General features: G+C 48.9%; 1 protein-coding gene across 4 annotated transcripts in view; it reads left to right on the plus strand.

Annotated features, from left to right (window-relative positions):
* The window catches only part of LOC137444980 (LIM zinc-binding domain-containing Nebulette), a 354,339-nt gene that overhangs the window by 267,515 nt on the left and 72,667 nt on the right, over positions 1-14,157 (plus strand). The window contains exons 1-2 of one of the 4 annotated variants that reach the window (XM_068146342.1): positions 5,701-5,850; positions 10,572-10,676. The exons of 2 other annotated variants lie outside the window; for them this stretch is intronic. In XM_068146342.1, the coding sequence (XP_068002443.1) occupies positions 5,773-5,850; positions 10,572-10,676 (183 nt within the window). In that variant the 5' untranslated portion in view covers positions 5,701-5,772. Of the gene's footprint in view, positions 1-5,700; positions 5,851-10,571; positions 10,677-14,157 lie in introns of those variants that run through there. One more of the 4 variants, XM_068146343.1, reaches the window with a different exon arrangement.

Consider the following 14,157-nt stretch of genomic DNA (forward strand, 5'->3'; position numbering starts at 1 on the left):
CGCTGGAGCAGGGTCACCTGGAGTAAATCACACAGGAACATGTTCAGGTGTGTTTGGATTGCCTCCAAGGAAGGAGACTCAACAACCTCTCTGGGCAGCCTGGTCCAGTGCTCTGCCATCTCCCAAGTGAAGAATTTTCCCTCAGAGTGACATGAGTGGTGGTGCTGGGGAGAGCAAAGGCAATATTCAGAGAGCCAGACAAGGCAGCAGGGCCTTAGAGGTATGAGGACATCCTTCACTGCAACAGAAACCTTTACAGTTGGATTGGTGTGTATGGGGTCTGCTTAAACTTGAAACCCTTTTGCACATTGGCATCAGGACACACAACCCTGTGAGGAGCAGATTCACTGCTCCCCTTGCCTTCAGCAGCACTGATGTGGTCTGAAGTGATGCTAATGAGGTTTTATTGCTGGAACCTGTAGGTTGAAAGGAATTACTAAAAAAACCATCCAGCTTTTGTAAACTGGTATGGAATGGCTGCAGGCAGAAGATGCCAGGCCAGCTGTGAGGCACTGACACTGTCAACACTTCACAAGAACATTAAGGATCACAGAATCACAGAATGTTAGGGCTTGAAAGGGACCTTGAAGGATCATCTAGTGCAACCCTCCTGCCAGAGCAGGATCACCTAGAGCAGATCACAGAGGAACACATCCAGAGAAGGAGACCAAGTTGTGCTTTTGGTCTGCATACACAGCCTGTGGCCATTTCTTGGCTGGGCAGCAGACACCCTGCAGTGGGTTGGATGTTTAAACTCTGGTGCATGATGTGGTTATGCTGTGAGCTGATGCCCAAGGAGCACAAGACAGTTTTGCTCAGCATGCTGACTTGGTCCTTGGTTTTCAAAGGCTTTTGGAATGGCATATTCCAGTATTGCCTTATTGTCGTGGGCTAACTCCCACTACGAGGGTGGTGGAACACTGGAACAGGTTGCACAGGGAGGTGGTTGAGGCTCCATCCCTGGAGATATTCAAGGTGAGGCTGGACAGAGCTCTGTGCATCCTGATCTAGTTGAGGATTGTCCCTGCTGACTGTGGGGAGGTCAGACTGGATGAGCTTTGGAGGTGCCTTCTGGCCTGGACTACTCTATGATTCTATGAACCTGCTGCTGTTATTCACACCATGATGCTGTCCTGCCAGCTTCAAACAATGAAAGGGCTAACTGAGGCAAAGTATTATGGGACATGAAGTTCAGACTGCAGCATGAGGGGAGGCTTCCTTTCCTGGTTGCTGTTTTGGGGTTCTGTGTTCCTGTGTGACCTGCTCTGGCAGGGGGGGTTGGACTGGATGATCTCTCAAGGTCCCTTCTAGCCCCTAACATTCTGTGATTCTGTGTTTGGGGGCGTTAGCTCTTTTCTGCAGGCATGGCAGTGGGACAAGTGGGAGTGGGGTAGATGCTGGCTTTGGTTTTCTCTTTTATGCTGTTTCCCCCCCTCCCCTATTGCACTGCACTTCTGCTGCAAATAGGTTAAGCTAAAGTAATTATGCATTGTATTATTAGATTAATCAGATTATTAGCTAAGGTAGTTATGGATTATGATTATGATATGTTAGACTGAACTCTTATCATCTCTTTCTCTCAGCCCTGAGTGATGTGTGTTACTTTCCCCCTCACTTTTGTGTTGGGGGAGCTGGCAGCTTACACCATGACACTCATTTTTATTGGAAGGCAAGTTTTGGACAGGCCTTTGAGAAGAGAACAAGCTTGTCACTGCTCATCCAGAGGGTGGATTCTCCTTTGACAGAGGCAGTGCCTTTAGACTCAGTTAGATGCTTTTGCACTTGATCCAAAGCCAAGGCAAACAGCAAACAATGTGAACCAGATGAATCTAGCAGAAGGCAGTGGACCTTCTTTTCTTGAGTTAGTGCAAACTCGAGTGTGAACGATTACAGAGTTCATTGTGTGCTCAGATAAAGTTCCTCTTTGAAAGTAACAACATTGCAGGATTTCTTTCCTTTGAAAACCTAATCTGAGTGCTGGAATCATGATGTAGGTCTTGAACATACACAGTTTGGGTGGCTTAGTTTTGGCTGCTTCTTATCCAGATGAATGAAATAGCAGTCTGCCTGGACTTCAGCAAGGCCTTTGACACCGTCCCCCACAGCAAACTGCTGGCCAAGCTGTCAGCCCCTGGCTTGGACAGCAGCACTCTGAGCTGGGTTAGGAACTGGCTGGAGGCTGAGCCCAGAGAGTGGTGGTGAATGGTGCCACAGCCAGCTGGCAGCCAGGCACCAGTGGTGTCCCCCAGGGATCAGTGCTGGGCCCCATCCTGTTCAATATTTTTCCTGATGATCTGGACGAGGACATTGAGTCCACCATCAGTAAATTTGCAGATGACACCAAGTTGGGGGTGGGTGTGAAACTGTTAGAGGGTAGGAGAGCTCTGCAGAGGGACCGTGCCAGGCTGGACAGATGGGCAGAGTCCAACAGGATGGCACTGAACAAGTCCAAGTGCTGGGTGCTGCACTTTGGTCACAACAATCCCATGCAGCGCTACAGGCTGGGGTAAGAGCGGCTGGAGAGCAGCCAGGCAGAAAGGGACCTGGGGGTACTGGTTGACAGCAGCTGAACATGAGCCTGCAGTGTGCCCAGGTGGCCAAGAAGGCCAATGGCATCCTGGCCTGCATCAGGAATAGTGTGGCCAGCAGGAGCAGGGAAGTCATTCTGCCCTGTGCTCAGCACTGCTTAGGCCACACCTTGAGTCCTGTGTCCAGTTCTGGGCCACTCAGTTTAGGAAAGATGTTGAGCTGCTGGAAGGTGTCCAGAGAAGGGCAACAAAGGTGGGGAGGAGTTTGGAGCACAGCCCTGTGAGGAGAGGCTGAGGGAGCTGGGGTTGCTTAGCCTGGAGAAGAGGAGGCTCAGGGGAGATCTTCTTGCTCTCTCCAACTCCCTGAAGGGAGGTTGTAGCCAGGCAGAGGTTGGTCTTTTCTCCCAGGCAACCAGCACCAGAACAAGAGGACACAATCTCAAGCTGCTCCAGGGGAAGTTTAGGCTGGAGGTGAGAGAAAGTTCTTCCCAGAAAGGGAGATTGCCCATTGGAATGTGCTGCCCAGAGAGGTGGTGGAGTCCCCATCCCTGGAGGTGTTCAAAAAAGGCTAGGATGTGGCACTTGGTGCCATGGTTTAGTTGTCAGGAGGTGTTAGGGAATAGATTGGACTTGATGATCTCTGAGGTCTTTTCCAACCTGCTTGATTCTGTGATTCTATGAAATACTGAGCATCACAACTAAACGTCAGGAGGTTGTGTAAGCTAAACCATGTTGAGAGGCTTTTGAGGCAAGGAAGAGCTAAAAAGGGAGAAAAGGAAAAAAAAAAGAAAACTAATACATTTCTAATTGTGCAAGGAGATTGAGGTGGTTTAACCACTGCATCAGACATTGGTGTGGGAACAGAGCAAAAAGGAGCAGGGCAAAAGCCGCCTATGTATTTAATGCGGAGTGTGGTGAATTCTAATGGAGGTTGCCCTGGCTCAGATATCAGGTGTCTGAGTAACATTCATGAGAGCAGCATAATTCAGGCTGAACTTTATTCCCCTCCCTTATGCCCAGCTGTTGGAAAGCAGCAAGGCAAATGTGCGAGGTCTGCAGATGTTTGATGCTCGCACACACCCAGGCGGGGGTGGGGGGCAGAGGATTTACTGTTTGCTCAGTTTCGTATTTTCAGGTTCTGAGTTCAGCTCTTCAGCATGTTTTATGGTGTTTTGCTGACTTATTTAACTTTTACTGCCTCAACATTTGTGCTTTGCTCATTTCCTCTTACATGTGGTGGAGTTCTCCTTTCTTTCTGCACCAGGTGATCCTTAGGGTCCCTTCCAACCTGGCGTTCTGGGATTTGGTGTGAGAGCAGAAGGGAGGGCAGACAGTTGCTAGAATAGAATAGAATAGAACAGAATAGACCAGACCAGACCAGGTTGGAAGAGACCTTCAAGATCATCGCGTCCAACCTATCAACCATTCCAACCCACCTAAACAACTAACCCATGGCACCAAGCACCCCATCAAGTCTCCTCCTGAACACCTCCAATGATGGTGACTCCACCACCTCCCCAAGCAGCCCATTCCAATGAGCTCTCTCTGTATAGAACTTCTTCCTAACCTCCAGCCTAAACCTCCCCTGGTGCAGCCTGAGACTGTGTCCTCTTGTTCTGGTGCTGGCTGCCTGGGAGAAGAGACCAACCTCTGCCTGTCTACAATTGTTGCAGTTTGAGCTGGGTGCCCCCCTGCAGTGTTTACTTCCTGTATCCAGATGTCCAGCCCAGAGGGGTGGACACAGGAAATTATGTAGTATTTCATACCACAATCCTTTGCACCACTATAAGATCCAGTGCGGAGTCTAGCACGCTCTCTTTTCTTCCTCCTCCGTCAGCTGGTAACTGGGGGAGATGTCTCCTGGCTTTGGGCCTGGCTTGGTCCAAGGTCATGGGGGGATGGGCAGTCTCAGATCTGGGCACATTCTTGGTAGCAGAGGATGGTTATGGTGAGCAGGGGGTCTGTCCCCAACTCCTTCACATTCTAGAATATGCTGGGTTGAGGCAGCCCCCTTCCCCCCCCGGCAACAATAAACACTCAGACAAATGGATTGCAAAAGTGATGGAAAGTTTAAATGGAAAGCAGTGAGCATTTACAGAAATCCAAAAGTGCAGTGATAAAGAAAGATCCCAAAATAGACCCAGAGAGATCCCATCCCCACCTGAGAGTACACCCGAGACCCCCAGGGCTCCTTCTTTCCCCCCCCCCCCCCACTGCTAGGCTAGTCTCAGCTGGCCAGATCTGAGACTGCCCATCCCCCCGTGGCCTTGGGCTTAGCCAGGCCCAAAGCCAGGAGACATCTCCCCAGTTACTGGCTGATGGAGGAGGAAGAAAAGAGAGCGTGCTAGACCCCACACTGGATCTTGTAGTGGTGCAAAGGATTGTGGTAGGAAATACTACATAATTTCCTGTGTCCACCCCTCTGGGCTGGACCTCTGGACACAGGAAGTAAACATTGCAGGGGGGCACCCAGCTCAAACTGCAACAACAATGATGCTCTGTGACACTGTCATGTGGTGGGCATTGTCCCCAAGAAGGGACTCTGCTGTAGAGAGGTTCCTCAGGGCCTTGGAAGACATTTCTGGCAGAATAAATCCCTGGGGGCTCTGCTGATGGCCTGGCACAGCATGAGTGACATGTGGACATGGTGGTAAGACAGCCAAAGGGGAAGTTTGATTCTGACTTTTCACTTTTCAAGTGGTTGAAGATTTACAAAGTGATTTATTTTACAATCTATTCATCTTGTAGTGTTTTTTTTTTTCCCCTCTGTTAATCTTATAGTATTTTGTTTTCATTAAAAGCATATTTTTGACCTTAATTATGAATGATTCACAGCAAGGAGATTATTGCTGCTAGTTGAACAGTTCTGGCTTATTTGATTACTCAGGTGAGTCATATGGTTTTGTTTCTCTTTCCATCTTATAAATCCTTCAGCACCAGGAATTGCATCTGACAATCTTCAATTATTATTATTATTATTTCTCTTCTTCTTTTTTATTTTTTTTGGTATTTTAGTCAAATTCAGGTACATGAAAATGACTTTGAAACCAGCACAAGACAGTCACAGGTGTGGCTAAACCTCAGCTTCTTGAAACCTCCCCGTTGTTTAAAGATTTATGGCTGCAGCTTTTAATGAGCTCCTTTGTAGTCTGAATTCTCTGTGCCTCCTTTAAGTGCTACATGCTAATGTTAAATATGTTTGCTCTGGTGGAAGGTGAAATACAAAGAGCAGTTCAGCAAGGAAATGAAGAGCCACCAGTACAATCCCCTTGACAGCGCTTCCTTCAAGCAAGCACAGATTGCAGCCACCTTGGCAAGTGATGTAAGTGAATTTGCTTTGTCATTTGCACGCATTTACATCCTGAAGGCCCCAGTGCTGCCTCTCAAGCAGAAGATCTGCTTCCATCTTACTAGTATACAGTGTGTCTGTATAGCAGGCACAGCATCTTACCCATTTCTTCCTCTGCTTCTGGCAAAGCCCCGCGGCAAGGGCCTGCATTCTTTTCATGCCCATTTAGAGATCATAGTATCATAGTATCATAGAATCATTCAGGGTTGGAAGGGACCACAAGGATCATCTAGTTCCAACCCCCCTGCCATGGGCAGGGACACCCCACACTAGATCAGCCTGGCCACAGCCTCATCCAGCCTGGGCTTAAACACCCCCAGGGACGGGGCCTCGACCACCTCCCTGGACAACCCATTCCAGGGCTTCACCACTCTCATGAGGAAGAACTTCTTCCTCCCCTCCAGCCTGAATCTCCCCACCTCCAGCTTCATTCCATTCCCCCTAGTCCTATCACTACCTGAGATCCTGAGCAGTCCCTCCCCAGCCTTCCTGTAGCCCCCTTCAGATACTGGAAGGCCACAATGAGGTCACCTGGGAGCCTTCTCTTCTCCAGGCTGAACAGCCCCAACTCCTTCAGTCTGTCCTCACAGGAGAGGTGCTCCAGCCCTCTGCTCATCCTCCTGGCCCTTCTCTGGACACGTTCCAGCACCTCCACATCCCTCTTGTAATAGGGGCTCCAGAACTAGAGGCAGTACTCCAGGTGGGGTCTCACCAGGGCTGAGTAGAGGGGGAGAATCACCTCCCTTGTCCTGCTGGCCACACTTCTCCTGCTGCAGCCCAGGATCTGATTAGCTTTGCACGCTGGAAGTGCACATTGAGAGCTCCTGTTGAGCTTCTCCTCCCCCAGCACCCCCAAGTCTCTCTCCTCAGGGCTGCTTTCCAACCAGTTACTGCCCAGCCTGTATTTGTGCCTGGGATTGCCTCGACCCAAATGCAGGACCCTGCACTTGCTCTTATTGAACTTCATGAGGTTGGCTTGTGCCCACCTCTCCAGCCTGTCCAGCTCCCTCTGGATGGCCTCCCTTCCCTCCAGCCTGTCTGCTGCACCACACAGCTTGGCGATGAGATTCCATCTCCTTTAACTCAGTGTGTTGAAAGGTATGACTCCTTACTCTGAGCTAATTACCTTCTACTTTGTTTCTTTGTGTTTGGGAAAGAAATAAACAGAGGGCAATTCGTTTGACCTTTTGTAGATGGTTCTCTTTAGAGGAGTGAAGTGATAGAATGAGAGGAAATGGTCTCAGTTTGCACCAGGGGAGGCTTAGGTTGGACATTAGAAGAAAATTCTCGACTGAGAGGGTTCTCAGTCACTGGAACAGGCTCCCTAGGGTGGTGGTTGAATCCCCATCCCTGGAGGTGTATCAGAGAAGCAGAGATGTAGTGCTGAGGGACATGGTTTAGCCCCAGCCTTGGTAGAGTTAGAGAATGGTTGGACTGAGTGATCTTGGAGGTCTTTTCCAACTGAAATGTTTCTATGATCCTATGAAGTGCTGACATCTCTGCAGTGGTACTAGAAAGAAGTTGCCTGAACAACTCAGATTTGCATGCTTTGTAGCCTTCATTCTGCCAGCTGATCTTTGAATGGTAGTAGAGCAGTCAGTGGGTTCAGCGGTGAGTCCCTGCTGCTGGAGCCAGATGGGAGAAAACATCTCTATCAAGTGGCAATACTGTTGGCATGGCATGTTTGACAGCATGTCCAGTGCTGAAAACATGAGCTCTTTCAGGAGGCCAAGAGACAAGCCTTGATTCTGTCACCTGATGTTTGTAAAGTGCTGGACCCCAACCAAGGGGAAGAGGAGAGGCTGACTCTGAGAAGGATCCAACAGAAGTTATAAATCATTTCAGAAATGTAAATGGTTAGTAAAAAAAAAAGACTGACTGGAAGTCATTATTATTATAAGAAATGTGCAAACTGATGGCTGCCTACATGAGTGAAGAACATGATCCATGTGTGGATCATACTGGGTTTAAGGATTTGTCATCCAAAAGAGGCAGGGTGAATAGTCTCCTTCCTGTAAACATGGGCATGCAGCTCTCAGAAGTACGAAAGCCCTACTATAGGCTGGTTGGAAGTTGTCTTCGACAACTTCATCAAGTGATTAACACTTGCCAGCGTTGGCCTCCCAAGCAAGCAGTGATAGGATGAGAGGAAATGAGCTTAAGTTGTGCCAGAGGAGGTTTAGGTTGGAGGTTAGGAAAAATTTCTTTCCTTCAAGAGGGGTGAGGGGTTGGAACAGGCTGCCCAAGGAGGTGGTGGAGTCCCCATCCCTGGGGGTGTTTGAGAAGCTGTAGATGTGGTGCTGCAGGATATAGTTGAGTGGTTATGGTAGTTGGGTTGGTGGTTGGACTCAATGATCTTAAAGGTCTTTTCCAGCCTCAGTGGTTCTGTGATTCTATACTGCCTGTCTTTGCTGAAAGCAAACTGTATTGAACAGTGCCCAGGTGGCCAAGAAGGCCAAGGGCATCCTGGCCTGCATCAGGAATAGTGTGGCCAGCAGGAGCAGGGAAGTCATTGTGCCCCTGTACTCAGCACTGGTTAGGCCACACCTTGAGTCCTGTGTCCAGTTCTGGGCTCCTCAGTTTAAGAAGGACATTGAAACACTTGAAGGTGTCCAGAGAAGGGCAACAAGGCTGGGGAGAGGCCTTGAGCACAGCCCTGTGAGGAGAGGCTGAGGGATCTGGGGTTGTTTAGCCTGGAGAAGAGGAGGCTCAGGGGAGACCTCATTGGTCTCTACAACTCCCTGAAGGGAGGTTGTAGCAGGGGGATTGGTCTCTTCTCCCAGGCCCCCAGCACCAGAACAAGAGGACACAGCCTCAAGCTGTGCCAGGGGAGATTTAGGCTGGAGGTGAGGAGAAAGTTCTTCCCAGAGAGAGTTGTTAGCCATTGGAATGTGCAGCCCAGGGAGGTGGTGGAGTCCCCATCCCTGGAGATGTTCAAGAGGGGATTGGATGTGGCACTTGGTGCCATGGTTTAGTCATGAGGTCTGTGGTGACAGGTTGAACTCGATGAGCTTTGAGATCTCTTCCAACCTTGGTGATACTGTGAATATCCAGGAACACTTCTCTTTAACTCTTTTATATACTTGGGTTTAGATAATTGTATCTGAACAGTGTCATTCCTTTCTCAAGAGCAAAAGAAAAACAAACCAAAACATCTATCTTCCCCATGAGGGTGCTGAGACACTGGCAGAGGTTGCCCAGGGAGGTGGTGGAAGCCTCATGCCTGGAGGTTTTTGCATCCAGGCTGGATGTGGCTGTGAGCAACCTGCTGCAGTGTGAGGTGTCCATGCCTGTGGCAGGGGGCTTGGAACTGGCTGATCCTTGAGGTCCCTTCCAACCCTAACAATTCTATGATTCTAATGTTCCAAATGAGTAAACTCAAAGTATTGTAGGGAGATGGTATTGGTTTAAGTTTTGGGGGTTAGGCAGGGTGGGAAAAAACATCCCACAATAATTCTTTCCTAGTCTGTAAAGTCATACAAAGTGTGAGTCTGGTTTAAGTGTCCTATTTTGAGGAAAAGTTGCAGTAGTTCCCAAATAATTTCTCAGCAGGATGAATCCTCTAGTGGCTGTTGCTGTTCCTCCAAATAGTAGTAAATGACCCCCATCTAGTGGCTGGCGGAGATTCTTCAGGCAAGCATTTGCTTTCTGGGCATCCACCCTGCAATAGGAATCACAGAACGTTAGGTACCTCGAAAGAGCATCCTGACCAATCCCCCTGCAGGAGCAGGTTCTCCAGTGAGGTGCTGGAGTGAGTGCAGAGGAGGACAAGGAACCTGTGAAGGGCTTCATGAGAATAAATCTCGTGAACAGTGACTGAAGGAGCTGGGGATGGTTAGTGTGAAACAGAGGAGGCTGAGGGGAGACCTCCTGGCTCTCTACAGCTACCTGAAAGGAGATTGTGGAGAGGTTGGTCCTGGTCTCAATAAAGAAGCTTTTTTCTCCTGTTGAGATGGAACTTCCTGTGATTGAGTCCCCTGCTCCTCATCCTGTCACTGCATATCACTGAATAGAGCCTGACTCCATCTTCCTGACAGCCACCCTTCAGATATTTGTAGACCTCCTGGCTCTCTACAGCTACCTGAAAGGAGGTTATGGAGAGGTTGGTGCTGGTCTCAATAAAGAAGCTTTTTTCTCCTGTTGAGATGGAACTTCCTGTGATTGAGTCCACTGCTCCTCATCCTGTCACTGCATATCACTGAATAGAGCCTGACTCCATCTTCCTGACAGCCACCCTTCAGATATTTGTAGACCTCTTGGCTCTCTACAGCTACCTGAAAGGAGGTTGTGAAGAGGTTGGTGCTGGTCTCTTCTCCCAGGTAATTAGTGATAGAACAAGAGGGAATGGCCTGAAGCTATGACTGGGCAGGTTTAGACTGGACATCAGGAAGAATTTTTTCCCAGCAAGAGTGGTCAGGCTTTGGAATGTGCTGCCCAGGGAGGTGGTGGAGTCACCAGCTCTGGATGTGTGTAAAAGTGGTTTGGATGTGGTGCTTGGGGATATGCTGTAGGGGTGAACCTTGTAGAGCCCAACTGAGAACCCTCAGTTGGACTTGGTGATCCTGAGAGTCATTTCCAACCTGAGTATTTCTGTGATACTGTGAGTCTCTGTGCCTGGAAGTGTTTCAAAGAGCAGGAAGCTGTGAATGATTTTACTAATCTTTCTTTTACATAATCTGAATTCTTTCTTCCAGGTGAACTACAAGAAAGATCTGGAAAGCCTACACGACCCAGCTTCAGATCTACCAAATCTGCTGTATTTAAACCATGCTTTAAACATCAGCAAAACACAGAGTGAGGTAAGTAGTGATCTTGAAATACAGATGTAGTGAGGAATGTTGTGTGTGTAGTCACTCTACAAAAGAGAGATCTGTGCTGCTTGCTTCTTGGTCTCATTTGTGGACCACTGCAGTGCTGTAACTTCATTGCTGTTGCTCAAGATGTGCAGGGTGAGTGCCCAGAGGCTGGAGCCAGGCTCTGCTGGGTGCTGCCCAATGCCAGCACAAGGGGCAGTGGTGGAAGCTGAGGCAGAGGAAGTGCCATGGAAACACAAGGAAAATTTTTTCCCTGTGAGGGTGACAATGCTGGAACAGGCTGCCCAGGGGGGTTGTGGAGTGTCCTTCTCTGGAGGTATGCAGGAGCCACCTGGATGTGTTTCTGTGTGACCTGCTCTAGGTGCTCCTGCTCTGGCAGGGGGTTGGACTGGATGAGCTTCCACGGTCCCTTCCAACCTCTAACATTCTGTGATTCTGTAACCAGAGTAGATGTAGGACATGGTGAAGAAAAAGCATTTAGGAGAAGTATGTCAGTTACTAGAACAACTAGAGTTAGATGGTGGTTGGCCTTGAGGCCTTTTCTAACTGAAGTGATGCTATGATTCTATAATATACTGGATAAGCACCACATACACTTGTGGCACTTGAGCATTTCTTCTTATATGTGTGAAACCTTTCCTGCCTTTTCCTTTCTTTGTGTAGCTGACTTCTTTCCCTGCAAATCTCACAGAATGTTAGAGGTTGAAAGAGACTTTGAATGCTTATCCATTCCAGCCCCTCTGCCAGAGCAGAATCACGTGGAGTAGGTCACACAGGTTTTGAATGGCTCCAGAGGAGTCTCCACAACCTCTCTGGGCAGCCTGTTCCAGGGCTCTGTCACCCTCACAGTGAAAATGTTTTTTTTAATGTTCATGTGGAACCTCCTCTGCTCCAGCATGCAACCATTGCCCCTTGTCCTGTCATTTTGCCCAAGATCTGCCCAAGTCTCATTTTACCCAAGGTGCCCAGCTGAAGATGAACCAGCATGTGCCCAGATGGTCAAGAAGGCCAACAGCATCCTGGCCTGGTTCTGGGAATAGTGTGACCAGCAGGACCAGGGAAGTGATTGTCCTCCTGATTCAGCATTGGTGAGGCCACACCTTGAGTACTGGAATCAGTTTTGGGGCCTTCAGTGTGTCCAGAGAAGGACAATGAAGCTGGTGAAGGGTCTGGGGAAGAGGACTGGTGAGGAGCAGCTGAGGGAGCTGAGGTTGTTTAGCCTGGAGGAAAGGAAGCTGAGGGGAGACCTCATTACTGTATACAACTCCCTGAGAGGAGGTTGAAGCCAGGTGAGGGTTGGTCTCTTCTTCCTAGTAGCAAGTGATAGGATGAGGGTAAATGGCCTCAATTTATCCCAGGAGAGGTTTAGATTGGAGATGAGAAGAAACTTCTTCCCTGAAAGGGCTCTGGCACAGGCTGCCCAGGGAGGTGGTTGAATCCCCATCCCTGGAAGTATTTCAAAGAGGCAGAGATGTGGTGCTGAGGGACATGGCTTAGCCCCATCCTTGGCAGAGTTAGAGAATAGTTGGACCTGATGGTCTTAAAGGTCTTTTCCTGCTGAAATCACTCTGTGGTTCTGTTCTGTGGGAATAAATTCCAGCAGCTGAGAAGAAAGCTTGATGGGCATGTTTGGACACAAACAGACTGATCTTGACAGGCCAAACTTAATCTATTTTCATTATCTTGGTGAGAGAGAGAGTTCCCTATGTGGAACATTTCCCTCATGTGGTATAGATGTAATTCTCTTTGGCATGAACTCTGAAGACAAAAATGTCAGGCTTTGCTGTATGAGCAGCAGCTAGTTTGTTGGTTTGCCCATTTGAAATCTGTTCCTATTGTAGAGCCTTTGAGACTCTGAACTGCAGATTAAAAAGAGATAGGGACTTGGATGTGTTTCACATTATGGAACAAGGTGAATAAATCACAGAGACCTCAGAATCACAGAATCACAGAATGGTAGGGGTTTGAAGAGATTTCTGGAGATCCTTGAGTCCAACCCCCTGTCAGAGCAGGGTCACCTAGGGCAGGTCACACAGGAACACATCCAGGTGGGTCTTGTAAGTCTCCAGAGAAGGAGACTCCACAACCTTTCTGGGCTGCCTGCTCCAGGGCTCCAGCACCCTCACAGTAGAGAAGTTCCTCTTCATGTCGAGGTGGAACTTCCTGTGATTGAGTCCGTTGCCCCTCATCCTATCATTGGATATCACTGAAAAGAGCCTGGCTCCATCCTCCTGTCAGCCACCCTGCAGATATTTGTAGACATTGATAAGGTCCTCTCTCAGCCTTCTCTTCTCCAGACTAAGCAGCTCCAGGTCTCTCAGCCTTTCCTCATGAGAGAGTGATGTTCCAATCCCTTCATCATCCTCATAGGTAGGGACTGCCTCCAGTAGTTCCCTGTCCCTCTTGAGCTGGAGAGCCCAGAACTGTGCACAATGCTCCAGATGTAGTCTAGGGCTGAGTGGAGGAGGAGGAGAATCTCCCTTGGCCTGCTGGCCACACTCTTTTCAATGCAGCCCAGAATGCCACTGACCTTCTTTGCCACCAGGGCACATTGCTGTCCCTTGGACAAGCTATTATCAACCAAGACTCCAAGGTCCTGCTCTGTGGAGCTACGCTCTGACAGGTCAACCCCTAAGCCACACTGATGCAGGGCTGTAGTGCAGTGGAGCAAAAGGTTATGTGATTTACCTCATTGGATTGCACAGATTTTTATTTCTTTGTTTTTAAGGTTTCATTCCATACATTGAGGACTGGAGTACAAGTGTGAAGTCAGGATCAGTAGATGGAGAGGAGTTTTGATGGTTCTGCAGCTGAAGGGATTTATTGTGTGACATTTACAGTTATTTCCACTAGGAGGCAAACCCAGACCATCATACCTGTTCCTCTGCACTTCAGATGTAAATAATTGTAGAATCATAGAATCAGCCAGGTTGGAAAAGACCTCAGTGATCATCAAGTCCAACCTATGACCCAATATCTCATGACTAACTAAACCATGGCTTCAAGTGCCACATCCAATCCATTTTTTAACACCTTCAGGTACAGGAACTCCACCACCTCCCTGGGCAGACAACTCCAATGGCCAATTACCCTCTCTGGGAAGAACTTTCTCCTCACCTCCAGCCTAAACCTCCCCTGGCACAGCTTGAGACTGTGTCCTCTTGTTCTGGTGCTGGTTGCCTGGGAGAAGAGACCAACCTCTGCCTGTCTACAACCTCCCTTCAGGTAGTTGTAGACAGCAATAAGGTCACCCCTGAGCCTCCTCTTCTCCAGGCTAAGCAACCCCAGCTCCCTCAGCCTCTCCTCACAGGGCTGTGTTCCAAACCTCTCAGCAACTTTGTTGCCCTTCTCTGGACACCTTCCAGCAAGTCAACCTCCTTCCTAAACTGAGGGGCCCAGAACTGGACACAGGACTCAAGGTGTGGCCTAACCAGTGCAGTGTACAGGGGCAGAATGACCTCCCTGC

This window comes from Melanerpes formicivorus, unplaced genomic scaffold (genome assembly GCF_026170545.1).
Source record: "Melanerpes formicivorus ecotype bairdi unplaced genomic scaffold, bMelFor1.0.p_v2 SCAF_13, whole genome shotgun sequence".
NCBI classification, from domain to species: Eukaryota; Metazoa; Chordata; class Aves; order Piciformes; family Picidae; genus Melanerpes; species Melanerpes formicivorus.